Raw genomic sequence first — 14539 nt, 5'->3', positions numbered from 1 at the left:
GCCTCATGAGAGATGAGTTTATTTTCAAATGTGAAATCTGGTCAACATTTTAATCCATACTCAACATATTTTAACACACGTTTTAAAAGGTTTACTACATCATGCAAGATATAATGCTGATTTGAACATCTTTATAATCCTACAAAGTACAGTACAGACAAGTTATATCTTTACAATGACCAATAAAATGTTAGCAATTGCATTTCACTCTTTTAGATCATTACGGGGTTTGGGGTGATTCTCTGAAAAAAACACATTATAAAAATGTCTTTTGCAATCATGACCTTGTCCTCCACTGTTCAAGTAAAATCATGTGTCATCCAGTTGCAAAATCTTATTATTGGCAATATGTATACAAACCACACTGCAAAGTTTTAAGAATTGTACCCCATCAGGCCTTACAAAGATTTTATGGACACTTTCAATCTAATTGTTTCACCTGTACTAGTAAGCAAAGCCATCATTTTCTACTTCTATTCATTTGCCAATTTTTAGGAAACAGTACGTTCATACTTGCAATACACACAACATAATAAACCAGGATAAAGTCATTTGAAAAACTGTTATAAAACAGACTTGCCTGAAGTCATTTCATCCAACAAAAATTAATTTAACTCTAAAAAACAAAGGCTAAATGTAAAGAAATACATAATGAAATTGTACATTACAAAGAACATTAAGTCGAAGTTCATTTTCCTTTTTATAGAACTATGCTACTTCAGTAAGTAAGTATTTTAATTGGTCTGTTCTTTGGTGAAAACAGAGGTCTGATTCATCGTCATATCACGTGAGGCTGCAATCAACAGCTGTGTTCCACAAAAAAGAGGAAACAGACAATCTAAAAGAAATCAGCCACTGGCTGCCTTTATTCTCAGCACTGGGGATGGAGAAATCTTCAGCAAACCATGAAATAGTCTCCTTATCTTAAATTGCTCAAAGTGACAGAATGTCTGTTTAATAAGGCGGCTTCTGTCTAAAACACACAGCTTTATGTTTTTTCTTCTTTTACGAAAAGTGACTTGCTCTGTATATACAATAGCTTATACCAGCGGTAACTCTTCAGAGTCAACTTTCTAGACAGTTGATGGCATCAAAGTACCATTTGAAAATGAAGAGTAACACTAAATGCGATTCATCACCTGGAACTACCACTATTAAAGAGAAGTCATATCAAGTCTTTGGTTTAGGCGCAGTACTTAATAATTAGGGCAAAACTCCGCCGAAAAATATATTCCCTTCCAAACCCTTATTTGCTTCTATTTATAAAATAACCCCCAGCAAAATGCTTTTTTAAAAAACCGGTTGATAAGCAATAATGTCACTACCAATAACTGGGGTGCTACAATAATTTCATATTTCCAGGTACACACATTTTGTAAACTGTTCCGTTTATTTCGCCAAAGTAAACAATCGGCAAAAATAGTTTATAAGAAACGTTCCTGTAAGTGATGCTATTTACCAAAATAGTGGTATTTTTTTTTTCTCATAGGTGCTTCAATCCTTTTGCTATTTATGATCCAGCTTTGGATGTAAACCCCTTTTCTTCTCTTTTATTAATGACTTCATGTTAATAAAAAATGAGTTCTGAGTATACACAGCGAGAGGGATGGGTGCGCCGGGTCCTCCCGTCTGGGATCCAACATGGCTTCGTTCTCATAGGAGATTACCGCAGTCTGCCCTGCCATCGGCGGTGGCGCCCGGGCCCTACAACAGGAAGTGCGTGTACCCTTCCGCGCCGGTGACGATCACATCCATCCAGATCCGCATGGCTTCCGGCGACGGCGCGACCATGTAGTAGATTCTGTCGTGCGTCTTGACGCTGAAGGTGAGTAGTGGGTTAGGGCTCTAAAGTCAGAAAAGGCAAAGGAAGGTAAAACAAACACCCTGAAATCACCTTAAGTGACCCAGACATAGGGGAGGGCTTCTTCCTCTTTAGAAGTTCTAGATGTACGGAACTCTACATTGGTGTTACTGTTGTTCTAGTAGAACCTGGGGCCCCACCTGCAGCGGCTTTCTGGAGGTCGGGTATGTTTCCAGACTTTCTGCACAAGAGATCTCACACAGAGAGCTTGTCAATCAGTCCTCTCAGCAGCCACGTTGTAGGCAGAGCTCTAGCCGGTACCTATTTGATAGTGGGTGCTCCATAAATGACAGCTCTTCTTAGCCTGCTAAGATTCTTCCTTACAAGCAAGTAGCAGCTCCTTCTTAGAGCCTCACCAAAAGTCACTTAACAAGGTCTTTTAAACTAATACGACCAATTTTCTCACTTCACCATGACTTTTTTCCCCCTCAAAAGATCAGCTGTATTAATTACTTCTGTGTTCGCTTTTCTAGAACCGTAATTATTATATCAATCAGTTATGTCAGAACAACAAATCTAAATTGTATGGGGTTCAAAAAACATCTTTTCTCCCAACTTAATTATGCATTCAAAGGACAGAAATCTGAAAACCAGTGTTTACCTTATTAGCGTTCTTGAGGTGATCATAATACACTTCTTCAATGGCTTGGAAGTATATCACTCCTTTTAATTTAGCTTCATGCTTGTCTGCAATAATAGTGTTAAAATACTTTATCACCACGGAATGACTGGAAACATTATAATTTCAGTATAATTATTACAATACTGATCCAGTTTTTAAATTACCTAAGATTAATTTGGATAATTTAGGTGAAGGCATTAGCCCAGTTCTATACTGAATAAAACAATGAAAAAAAGGAAAACTCAGCCCAGACCTCAGAGACTAATTGACTTTGCCCAAGGCTTTCCAGCAAATCTTCAGTCAAAAGACAACCCAGAGCTCCTGATAGTCAAATTAGCACACAAATTATAACCACCACTGACACTGATACAAATGATCTCCTCACATTCTCCAGACCAGTGGTTGTCCCGGAGACATTAGTATGCAGAGCTGTTGTAATGAAATTTGTAAGAAGGGTATTTTTTGGACATCATTTAAAATAATATACTACTTATATTCCTTTCCTATGAATTTCTTATCCATCATGCTTTTTCTCCTGTTCCTGAAAGAGCTTGTCAGTAATTTAATGTCCTTTCAATGCAGCATTTTCCAAGCGATTTCTACGATTTCATCAAATTTGCCATAAAAACCAAACCAAACAAAAACAACCAAGCAGGGGCGCCTGGGTGGTTCAATGGGTTAAGCCTCTGCCTTCAGCTCAGGTCATGATCTTGGGGTCCTGGGATCGAGCCCCGCATCAGGCTCTCTGCTCAGCTGGGAGTCTGCTTCCTCCTCTCTCTCTGCCTGCCTCTCTGCCTCCTTGTGATCTCTCTCTGTCTCTCTCTCTGTCAAATAAATAAATAAAATCTTAAAAAAATAACAAAAACAAAAACCAACCAACCAAACCAGCAACAAACAGGATCCCTCTGGGATCTAATAAATTCTTGAACCATTTTGTAAGATCACAAATGCATGTGAGCATACTAAAGAATTTTAAAAGCATGGATGGGGTTGCAAAGAAAGAGACTCTATCATATGCTGCTGATGGAAGTGCAAATAAGAAAGCTTTGGGAAGGCAGTTTGGGAAAACAAACCGATTAAAAATGTAAATAATCTTCTCACTCAGCAATTCCACTCCTCAAGCTTTATTGTATCAGAGCTACTCATGCACAAGCACATGGATCTGTGTTCGTTATGGCAGAAGACTGCCAAAAATCTGCTTGAATTTAACAAGGGACCGATTCAATTAGAGATCGGCCATACAGTGGAATCCACACGGCCACTGAAATTCAAGACTAGGTCTGTGTGTGCTCATTAGAGAAAAATCTTGAAATACTGTTATGTGAACAAAGTGAATAATTGGCCCCAACTATATAAAAAAAGAAAGAATACATAGATATAGTGAAACATATATGCAAATGGAGAAAAGGTCAGAACGTTTGTGATGTGAAAGAGACTTTCATTATATAGACTTCTGTTCTATTTTTAAGAATTTTATTCATGAATGTCTTTTTTTCAACAACAAAAAGCTAGTCTGAAAAACAACAGCCCTGAGAAGTTCAGTGGAAAATAAAAAGCTGTTAAAGTATATTTAACTCAATATTTCCCTGACTTATTTGACCCTGTTTGACCATGGACCATATTTGTATGTTTGTTTTACTCTTTCTCAGGAAACACTGTTTTAATTCATGCCACGTTCATTGGGTTTCCATCAGTTTCTGTTAAAGAGGTCAGTGTGTCTCTCAAATATTCATGGGGAAGGATTCTGTAATATTAATGGGAACACAGCAATACTTTATTTTCTGAAAACAGATGTTAAATAAAATCTGGAGATGAAAGTAAATCTTATCAGAGTTTCCAGGAGGCAGAAAACTGGGGAATGAAACTTTTGTTTGTAGGGCACTTCTTATATGGGAAAGAGCGTAAAAAACACTGACCTCACAAGGACAGGGTGAACTAAGAGAATCAATAATGCTATTATAAACTAACACGAGAAAGCTATTCATTCAGTTTCCACATTATCCCATCAATTTACAGATATATTTTCTGGGTCTTAGTTTTCTTTAGAGACTTTCCTAAGGGTACCGAGTTAATATGGAGGCCTGGGGGCATGATCAGCACAGGGACTTAGAACAGTGTCAGCACTCGTGGTGACAGCCCCTTCACAAACACAGAGACCATCTACCTCAGCGGGAGCTGAAGGGGTACGGTGCCTGGGGGGTCCAGTCCAGCCTGAACTGCGATCTCTATGGCTTCCTGTGGACTGATCTATTCCTGCACTTGGTGATGTTTGGGGAGACTGGAGGTGAGGGAAGTAGACAAGATAATGATGGCTATAAACAGAGCCAAATGAACAGATTTGTCAAACTAGGACTCCCTGGCCAGTTATATAATACGTAAATATTAAAAACCTGAATGAGGGGTGCCTGGGTGGCTCAATCGGTTAAGCATCTGCCTTCAGCTCAGGTCAGGATCCAGGGGTCCTGGAATCAAGCCCTGCGTGGGGCTGCCAACTCAGCAGAGAGTCTGCTTCTCCTTCTCCCTCTCCCTCCCCACTGCTTGTGCTCTGTCTCTTGCACTCTCTCGTAAATAAATAAATAAAATCTTTAGAAAAATAATAAAAATAAAGACCTGAACGAAATGTAATTTTTTGCCCGTATTATGTATTACAGTTTGGAGTAATCATTCATATACTGAAATGGTTTTGGTCCTTAAAACAAAACAAAATGAAAACTGATCATCAAGAAGTTTGAATTTGGAAAAATGCATTTACATGGTCAGAAGGAGCACAGGTTCTGACATGGGTCAGAAGAAAGGGGAAGTAAGCAACTCACCAGTCTGCCAAAGGAAGGAAAGAGAAGAGAAGCAGAGAAGAGTGAAGCTGTTTTGTCTGAAGCTGCTAATTAAAATTTTACTTTTGGAAAATTCTGGGTGAGATTGTCTGTGGAGACTAGCACAGTGCAAAGTTTTGTTTGTGGATTTTGCAGACGCTAAATTGGGATTTCTCCTTCAACTAGCATCTTTTCTGTTTTACTAACTGAAGAGAACATCTCTGGATTCTTAATAAACCCGACATCAGAAAGCTCAAGAGAGGCAAGCGGGGCCCCTGAGGGTTGGGCCACCTGCTTCAGGCCACTAGCTGCTGGATTAACTGGAGCCCCACCAAAGTGCTCCCAAACGTATGCACCCCTACCCCCTTCTCATCCCAATTCTGGGGCCCCACAAGCCAGTGTTCCCCTTCTTTCACATGGCTTCTTGGTCACTTGCACTTCTCTTTATAAATTATCCTGACCTCACACCATAGATGAAGGGACTGGGCCGTTTTTTTCTTATTTATGACACCGGTCTAACAATTTCTGACAGTGCTCATAAATGGTGACACCTTCACCACAGAGAAGGGTCTCTTCATGACCTCTGGCTTGATACTACTTTTCTTCAATTGTTGAAGAGAGCAGAACGTGACCTGGACTCATGATGGATGTGTTTCCTATGTGACCTGGGAGACTTCTTAATAAGAACCTCAGTTACATCCATATTCCTGTATTTTTCAAAGATTCAGTAGGGTAGTTTTCTCATAATCCATCATTTAAAGAATCCAAAAAGAATTCAGTCACTTAGTAAATACTTGTTCACTTGTTTGCTGATGAGCTTTACCCTCTGCTTCAATAACCACTCTAGTCTATAAACTCTAGCTGAGTGACTGTCAGCAAGGCTGCCTAATTGTGTGTGACTTAAATAGGGCAGATGACCATAAATAAATAAACAGAAACCTTTTTCTGGCCTCATGGTTTAAAAGCCAATATGTTGGTCTAAAAAGGAAAATTCCATTTACTACTTATTTGGACTCAGCTTATTTCAGAACTGGAAGAGATGAATTCACTTTTTTTTTTTTTTAAGATTTTATTTATTTATTTGACAGAGAGAAAGAGACAGAGAGGGAGGGAACACAAGCAGGGGGAGTGGGAGAGGGAGAAGCAGGCTTCCTGCTGGGCAGGGAGCCCAATTTGGGGCTCGATCCCAGGACCCTGGGATCACGATCAGAGCTGAAGGCAGACGCTTAACTGACTGAGCCACCCAGGTGCTCCACGAATTCACACTTTTTAAATAATATGTAGTTTTTATTATTTCTAGAGAGGAAATTCATATCAGGGGGACTATCCTGAATATAAAATAATACATAACTGCAAAGCCAAGATTGCCATTAATTCTATTACTTACCAATCAACCCATCCAGCCTGAAGCTTATTACCTTTGCTCTTTAACAGAGAGTTCCTGATTTGACTATATCACTTAGTGTTTTCTTTTAATCACTCACCTGCATAATAAGAGAATGTGCGCTTGTTCCGATCAAAAACAAACCATCGTTTTTTCCACGTTTTAATTTTTCCACCCATTTTGATAAGGAATCCTCGGCAGGTCTTCTCTGTGATTGACACATGATAACAGGTATCGATATTGTGGCCAGCAGTCTCTACATGGCTTCGCAAATCAAAGTCTTCCTTCCGGACAGGCAGATAGCGCGTCAGAGGTCGAGCCTGGAAGAGAAAACCATGTCAAATATAGCTAAATATTTGTTGCGTTTCAGGCCACAGATGTTTAGGTGTGGACATGAACTGAAAAGCTTAAGTGTTAAAATGTCCACAAAAACATTAGAGTTTTAAAAAGTGCATAGTATTTTAAGAAGGATGCTACAATATGTGGGGGTAGGAGGTGGATAAACTCAGGGGAATAGATTCTACTCCTTGAAATGGACAGAGAAGGGGCGCCTGAGTGGCTCAGTGGGTTAAGCCTCTGCCTTCAGCTCAGGTCATGATCTCAGGGTCCTGGGATTGAGCCCCGCATCGGGCTCTCTGTTCAGCAAGGAGCCTGCTTCGCCCCCTCTCTCTGCCTGCCTCTCTGCCTACTTGTGATCTCTGTCTGTCAAATAAACTCTTTAAAAAAAAAAAAAAAAGAAATGGACAGTGGAGAAAATGGAAAATGCCATTAATCTTAGCTTTGTAGGAGGTACTTAGCACTTAAAAACAGGGAATCCTGTGAGGCATGAAGTTCCCTTGGCTGCTTCCTCCAGATGAGGACTCCTTTCCTGTGAAGTTCCCTGAACCTCTCCCAATATAACCTAACATCAGTTCTTCAGTATTCTCAGACATGACCTGATGGGTGAATATTATTTAGTACTTCCCCCCACCCTACCCCCTGCTAGATCTCCCAAAGCTATAACACATCAACTCACAAACTCACACACACTCCCTGATAGAAATCAAAGGCAGAGATGTTGGTTTTGAAAAGTGAAGCTAAAATAAGGTAAGCAGTAGAATCAAAGCCATACTCGATGAGCTGCACAATGAGCAGATATGAACAAGAGCTACATAGATGCTTTTTATTTTATTATGGTTGGAGGAAAGGATCATCTAATCCAGGAAGCTTATATCGCCAAGGGTCATATTTCTAAGATGGTGTTTCATTTATTCTGTTAAATAACCCCGCCCCTCTGCCCTGGGGAAAATGACCTAAATATATACTTAGAGGCAAACCTTATCATTAGGATTAAAATAGAATTATGCTTTCTGGTTTGGCTTCAAATAATAGGCAGGCATGGATGACCTTCACTGCGAATCATAATTTGGCAGAGGGTCAACATAATGAAATAAAATGAACACATTTTCCTCCGTACTTTTCCTTCAATATTTTGCCTTTGATTCTGTGGTGTTTGACTTCAGACAGATGTCACAGACACTGACGCCTCAAAACACAGAGTCTTCAAGAGAGTCAGTCTCTCACTGCTGTGTTACCACACTGCCAGCAACTATAAAGAATAGGGGAAATGGCACCTTTTATGAAGCCTAGTAAACCTTGGCAAAATGGATTTGAACCTTATATTAAAGGGCACTGGATGAAATTTCATTTTAGTTCCTCAGCAAACATAGATTATGTAGGCAGCCTTAGTGACAGAGATTCAAACTCTAAGATAAGCCAGAGAGGAAGTTAAAGGAAATGCGTGGTTTTCCTGAGTTTTGTTTGAGTTCAGAGACCTTGCACACATGTGTGGACAGCTGTAGCAAAGGGACATGTGTGATAATACAGTGGTTAGAAAACCAAACCAAAACAAAAAACCCACTAACACTACCAAGAAATTGGGTTGGTAAAATTGTTATTTGTTCTGGAGTGAGTGCTTCCAAAAATGGCTTACTACATCCTCTTCTCTTCCTTAACCAAAGGTTCAGTTTGGGTGTTCTATTTGTTTTCAGTAGTAAGTCAAACTGCGTTTTTCAAAGCTGCTTAGAAAAAAACATGCTTCTTTTAAATATACTGCACAAAAGGGGTAGAAGAAAAAAATGCCTCTCCCATAAAAATGTACCACGCATGACTACAGAAATGTGCCATTTGGCTAGTAGATCCCAATGGGTTTTGAGATAAACATACATTTTTTGGTCTCCGAACCCCCCCATCTGTCTCTTATCAGTCACATGTCAAGGGCTGCTGACGGCAAAGGGTCTGGAAAGGCATCCTGACGAGCATGACCGTCTTCTGCAGAATGACCACCAGGGGGCGACCTATTCTAAGCCATCCAGAGGCCCACCAACCTGTGCCCTCTGTTTCTCCCGTATTTTTACTTCCTTTTCAATTAACTTCTGCCGCTGGCTAGTTTCTTCCTGCAATCGTTTTTCCAGAAGTTCTCGGCGTCGTTTTTCTTCTTCCAGAGCTCGTTTCTTGGCTTCCATTTCCCGTTCCTAAATATCATCATGCAGAACAAAATTAAGACAAGTTGGTTACCCTTTAACGATTCCAAAAACTAATGGAAAAGAAAATTCACACTAGATAATTGCTGGTTGTATAGCCTGGGTGCTCCAATAGACCTCCTAGACTAAAATCACTTCTCTCACATAGTTTTCAAAATCATCTCACACAGAAAGGCAGCCACCACATTTAACCAACAATTGAATATTGGGTGAAAATCCCACTTGTGGTATTCAGTCATTTCATACAGACGACCACCGCTCTCCCACTTTTAATAAAAAGGATCACAAATTGTCACCCAACACTAATCGAGGCATTTAGCCCTCCTTTCGAAGGCCGTCTTTTAACCAAAGGCCATCAGTCCTGGTCCTTCCAGTTCCTTTGTTGCTCTGTGGCTTCCTGGCTTAAGGTCAGAGGCAGAGGAAGCTCAGAGGGAAGTCAGAAGAGGAAAGGTGGGGCCCTTTAAGGCAGGATGCAAAGGCATTTCGGGGGATTCCTAAGGAAGTTCAGATTCTGGCTTGAAATACAGTCACAATAACTTGGGATTTTAAATATTATAATAGCACAGTTCACACAAGCTGGCAAGGAAGGGAGAGTCCATAAAGATATGACATTCCTCCTTGTTCCTTGGCAGGCAAACAAAGTGTCCATCAAAAGGAAAATGCAATACAAAGCACTCATTTCGGTCGACACTGACACTCTACATATTTTAAATTACAAAAAATTGTGGTGCAGTAAGGAACCTTAGAAATCTTCTCTACCACCGTTACTTTTCAGATAAAAAAAAAAAATGAGATCAACAGGGTTGAGTGATTACTCCCAAGATTATATTGCTTCTCAAGACCCAAGGACAGTTTCCTATCACGTGCAGGCAGGATGAACCGTTGCCTCACGGACCTCTTGTGTAAAGATAGTACACCTACCCTGGACTCAAGCAGCCGGGTCTTCTCTGCGTGAGCCTGCTTCAAAAGTCTCTCCATTTCTTCTATCCTGGCAATATTTGACGTGCTGGCACTGAAGAGAACACAAAGGCCTTTTAAGAATGTTGCTTGAGATTGAGGTCTCTTGACACACATAGACATATGAGGTCATTTAAAGGATGTTATCAGGCAAAGTCATTGGCCTGAATGGGCCAGTCAATTTAGCTCTGAAAACTGTAGGTGCCATTGATTTACCTCAGTTTAGGAGACAAACTATAGGGAAGAAAGATAATACCAAAGTAGAGTGCTTTACTCATAAATAAACAAACCCCAACTAAATCTAACGAAGTGTGTTTTCAAGATGCTTTTTCCAGAGTCTAAAAATTACAGACCGTGGGAGGGTTTCCTGTTTCTTTAATTGTTCAGAGATACCAGGCCAATAAGACAATCACCTAAGTTCTACAGACATGACACCTATGGTGTGAAGTCACTTTATTTGGCTTGGAAGTGTGTCCCCAGCTGCTTTTTTGCTATGCCTCTATACATGTGGACAGTTTAGGGGGTGCCTGGTTGGCTCAGTTAGAAGAGAATGTGACTCTTGATCTCCAGGTCATGGGTTTGAGCCCCACATTGTGTGTAGAGGTTACTTTTGAAAATACACACACACGGGGCACCTGGGTGGCTCAGCGGTTAAAGCCTCTGCCTTGGGCTCAGGTCATGATCTCAGGGTCCTTTAAAAAAAAAAAAAAATTGATTGATTGAGCCCCGCATAGGGCTCTCTGCTCAGCGGGGAGCCTGCTTCCCCCTCTCTCTCTGCCTGCTTCTCTGCCTACTTGTGATCTCTGTCTGCCAAATAAATAAATAAATAAATCTTAAAAAAAAAATACACACACAGGGACTTTTCTTTCTTACATGATGATGCCAATTAAAAAAAACACACACAAAAACCTCTAAAAGTTGCAACAGAAGGGTGGTGGCAGTTTTGTCAATAATACTCATCCACCATACCTATGAGGGAACCTCCATGAATGGAATCCAGAGCCTCAAAAGAAATGCATCTTGAGAAAGACATCATGCAGATGAGTGAAGGAAAAAACCAAAAGGAATAAAGGCTGCAAGAACAGTTAGGGTAAATAAAGAGAAAGAAAAGAATGTGGAAATGATTAACACTAACCAAAAATGTTATTTTTCTCTTATATTTCATTTGTGTGTTCTAGAAAAAAAGGCATGACCTAGGTCAAAACCTCTTTACTCTAATGTCCCAGCCACAGAGAACCAATGTTATTTCCTATGTGTGTAGACTTGTGTAGCCATTTAATAAATGCTTGTTTTCTAGACTCTCTTGGGGACAGAGACGCTTTTGTTCCTGTATCTTCCATTGCCTGGCACACAGTAGGGATTCATGCCAGATGCATTTATATAAAAATGAATTTTTATGAAAATGAAAAAGATAATTCTTAGTATAGTCTCCCCATATGATACTGTTGAACAACTCAAATCTAGAATGTTTCAAACACAGGGCTAAATTCCTTTACCGAGATAAATGACCACAGTAACACAGTACATATGGTTTATCTTAAAATCAGTAGCAGCAGTTTTACAGTAGCTTCATTCCTAACTGCCAAAATTTGGAAGCAACAAGATATCCTTCAGCAGGTAAATGAATAAACTGTAGTACTTCCAGACAATGGAATATTATTTAGCATTAAAAAGAAATGAGCTATCAAGCCATGGAGAGACATGAAGGAAGCTTAAATGCATATTGCTAAGTGACAGAAGGCAATCTGAAAAGGCTAAATACTGTTTGACTCCAACTTGATGACATTCTGGAAAAGTCAAAACCATGGAGACAGTAAAAAAGATTAGTGGTGGCCAGTGGTTTGAAGTGGGGTGGGCCGTGGGGTGGGGGGGAGGATGAATCTGCAGAGCACAAAGGATTTTCAGGGCAATGAAAACCCTCCCTATGACACTATAATGATCGATATATGATGTTATACATTTGTACAAAACCACAGAATGCATAACATCAAAAGTGAACCCAGTTGTAAACTACAGACTTTGAGTGATAATAACGTGTCAATATAGGTTCATCAATTGTAACAAATGCACCACTCTGGTGGGGGATGTTGATAATGGGGGAGGCTGTGCGTGTGTGGGGACAGGGGGTATATGGAAACTCTCTGTACCTTCTTTTCAATTTTGCTGTGAACCTAAAGCCACTCTAAAAAATTGTCTTTTTTTTTTTTTTTTAATTTGACAGAGAGAGAGAGAGAGAGATCACAAGTAGGCAGAGAGGCAGGCAGAGAGAGAGGGGAGAAGCAGGCTCCCTGCTGAGCAGAGAGCCCGATGCGGGGCTCGATCCCAGGACCCTGAGATCATGATCTGAGCCGAAGGCAGAGGCTTAACCCACTGAGCCACCCAGGTGCCCCTAAAAAATTGTCTTTTAGAAAATTGCATCCATCCAGGAAAGGGACAGCCTTAGGACTGCTGTGTCCTTAGAAGCTTAACTAATATCTCTGTACTTTTCAGGGTTACATTGGGTCCATTTTTAGCTGGGTGTGTTCTCCTGATAAAGAGAGAACAGTTCATTTCCATGAACTGTTGGGGGAGGTACAAAGGGTAAGTTCTGTTCTTTTCAACCAGTAAGAATTAAAGAAAAAATCTTTAATATTTGTACAGGAATGTGTATCTTCTTTATCAAGAACAGTCAAGGTCATAGATGTTAAGTGGCACATTTCATCAGCTCAGCTAAGAGAGCCAAAGACAAACATCAGGCCCTTTAATCACACAGTATCGTGTTTATATTCAATTGTGTTGTCTGTGACATCAGGTTCTATGTCTTATGTCTCTTATTGATTTGGAAATAAATAATTTAATTTCACTAAGTCTCAGGTCTTAAAAACTCACCAATAGTCTAACCCCCATCTGTCCTTTAGTTCTTTCTAGAACATACTCATCTTTTCATCTAGTTTGTGCCTGAACATTGTTAGTTATGGAAAAACTTTCTGTATCCCTTCTTTCATTTTTGGAGAACATTGTTAGAATGTTGATAAGTTGAGTCAAAATCTATCTTCCTATAGCTTCCATTTATTGGCCTAAGTATGACCTTGAGCTCCTTGAAACCTATCCAGAGGAATGGGTTGGAAATAACTTGATTAGAAACAAATATTTTCAGTCCATGGTTTTTCATAAGTCTATAATTTGGGCATATCCTGGGGGTAAGTTTTCAAATAGTTATCTGTCTTTAAATCTTTTTGTTCATTTTTTAGAATTTTTCAGGGTGTTTTCCATTTATCTTATAATATTTATAGTTAATTTTCTGCCAATTATATTCAGTTTGCTTATTTGGCGATATTTCCATAAATGTCTTAATTTTTGCTCCAAAGGAACTCAATTTTCTGAAAACACTTGATACATGAAAACAATGATACATGTTAACACTTACCACCTGAGTGTTCATAACCTGTAGAAACCTAAAGTCACCTACTTTTTTAAGCTACATTTTATATACTTTAAAGCTTCTTTGGTTATTTGGTTAAAAAAAGACCTTGTAGGGGCGCCTGGGTGGCTCAGTGGGTTAAAGCCTCTGCCTTCGGCTCAGGTCGTGATCCCGGGGTCCTGGGATAGAGCCCCGCATCGAGCCCCGCATCAGGCTCTCTGCTCAGCGGGGAGCCTGCTTCTCCCTCTCTCTCTCTGCCTGCCTCTCTGCCTACCTGTGATATCTGTCTGTCAAATAAATAAAATCTTAAAAAAAAAAAAAGACCTTGTATTCACAGATACCTACTTATTCTCTATAGCCCCACTTTTGCTATTTTTGATGTTAATATTTCCTTGACAGGTAAACCACTTTTATTTAGCAAAACTCCTGCTGCTCTGTGATACTCTGTCACCACCATCTTTACTTTTCTGTCCCATCAGGGTTGTGCCTACACTGAAAAGGAAAGGCTGCTGCAATGGGAATGCAGGGAAAAGTCTAGACTGGTCATACCATGGCATCAATGGCAGACACCAATGTCAGCAAGTGAAATCCTGAGCACTTGCCATGCAGAAGGAGAGTCTGATGTCCCTGAAGATAAGCTTGATACTGCATTACCTAGAACACAACACTCATCTTTGTTTTCTCAAATGCGTCCACATTATAGGAGTCGTCATGTTTCTTTCCATTGTTCCAACTTCTGACCTTCGTAAGGGCAGACACACATTTCTGATCTTTCATGTGACTGCCATAAGGATGCTGATGATACTGAGTCATCAGGCCATTAACGATATAAAGATGACTAGTTTGGCGACTTCTCCTACTCAGTCATGTTCTGCTGTTTTATCAACTGAAGGTTTTTTTGTGTATCTGGCCAACTTTAGTAAAAACCATATTCATAAAGAAAAACAAAACTTTCACCAAGGGTAAAGGAATCTAAATAGCAG

The 14539-nt window shown here is 40.0% G+C and overlaps 1 protein-coding gene across 24 annotated transcripts in view; it reads right to left on the bottom strand.

Annotated features, from left to right (window-relative positions):
* PHLDB2 (pleckstrin homology like domain family B member 2) overlaps positions 1-14539 on the bottom strand; it is a 219602-nt gene continuing 205063 nt past the window's right edge. For 23 of the 24 annotated variants that reach the window (XM_047724355.1, XM_047724381.1, XM_047724267.1 and 20 more), the window contains 5 exons: positions 10121-10211; positions 9044-9190; positions 6778-6997; positions 2463-2548; positions 1-1845 (listed from right to left, as the gene is read on the bottom strand). In XM_047724355.1, coding sequence (XP_047580311.1) covers positions 1705-1845; positions 2463-2548; positions 6778-6997; positions 9044-9190; positions 10121-10211 — 685 coding nt within the window. In that variant the 3' untranslated portion in view covers positions 1-1704. The other variant, XM_047724331.1, reaches the window with a different exon arrangement.

This window comes from Lutra lutra, chromosome 1 (genome assembly GCF_902655055.1).
Source record: "Lutra lutra chromosome 1, mLutLut1.2, whole genome shotgun sequence".
NCBI classification, from domain to species: domain Eukaryota; kingdom Metazoa; phylum Chordata; class Mammalia; order Carnivora; family Mustelidae; genus Lutra; species Lutra lutra.
Note: the sequence above shows the minus strand (reverse complement) of the source record. Positions and strands in the feature narration are given on the sequence as shown.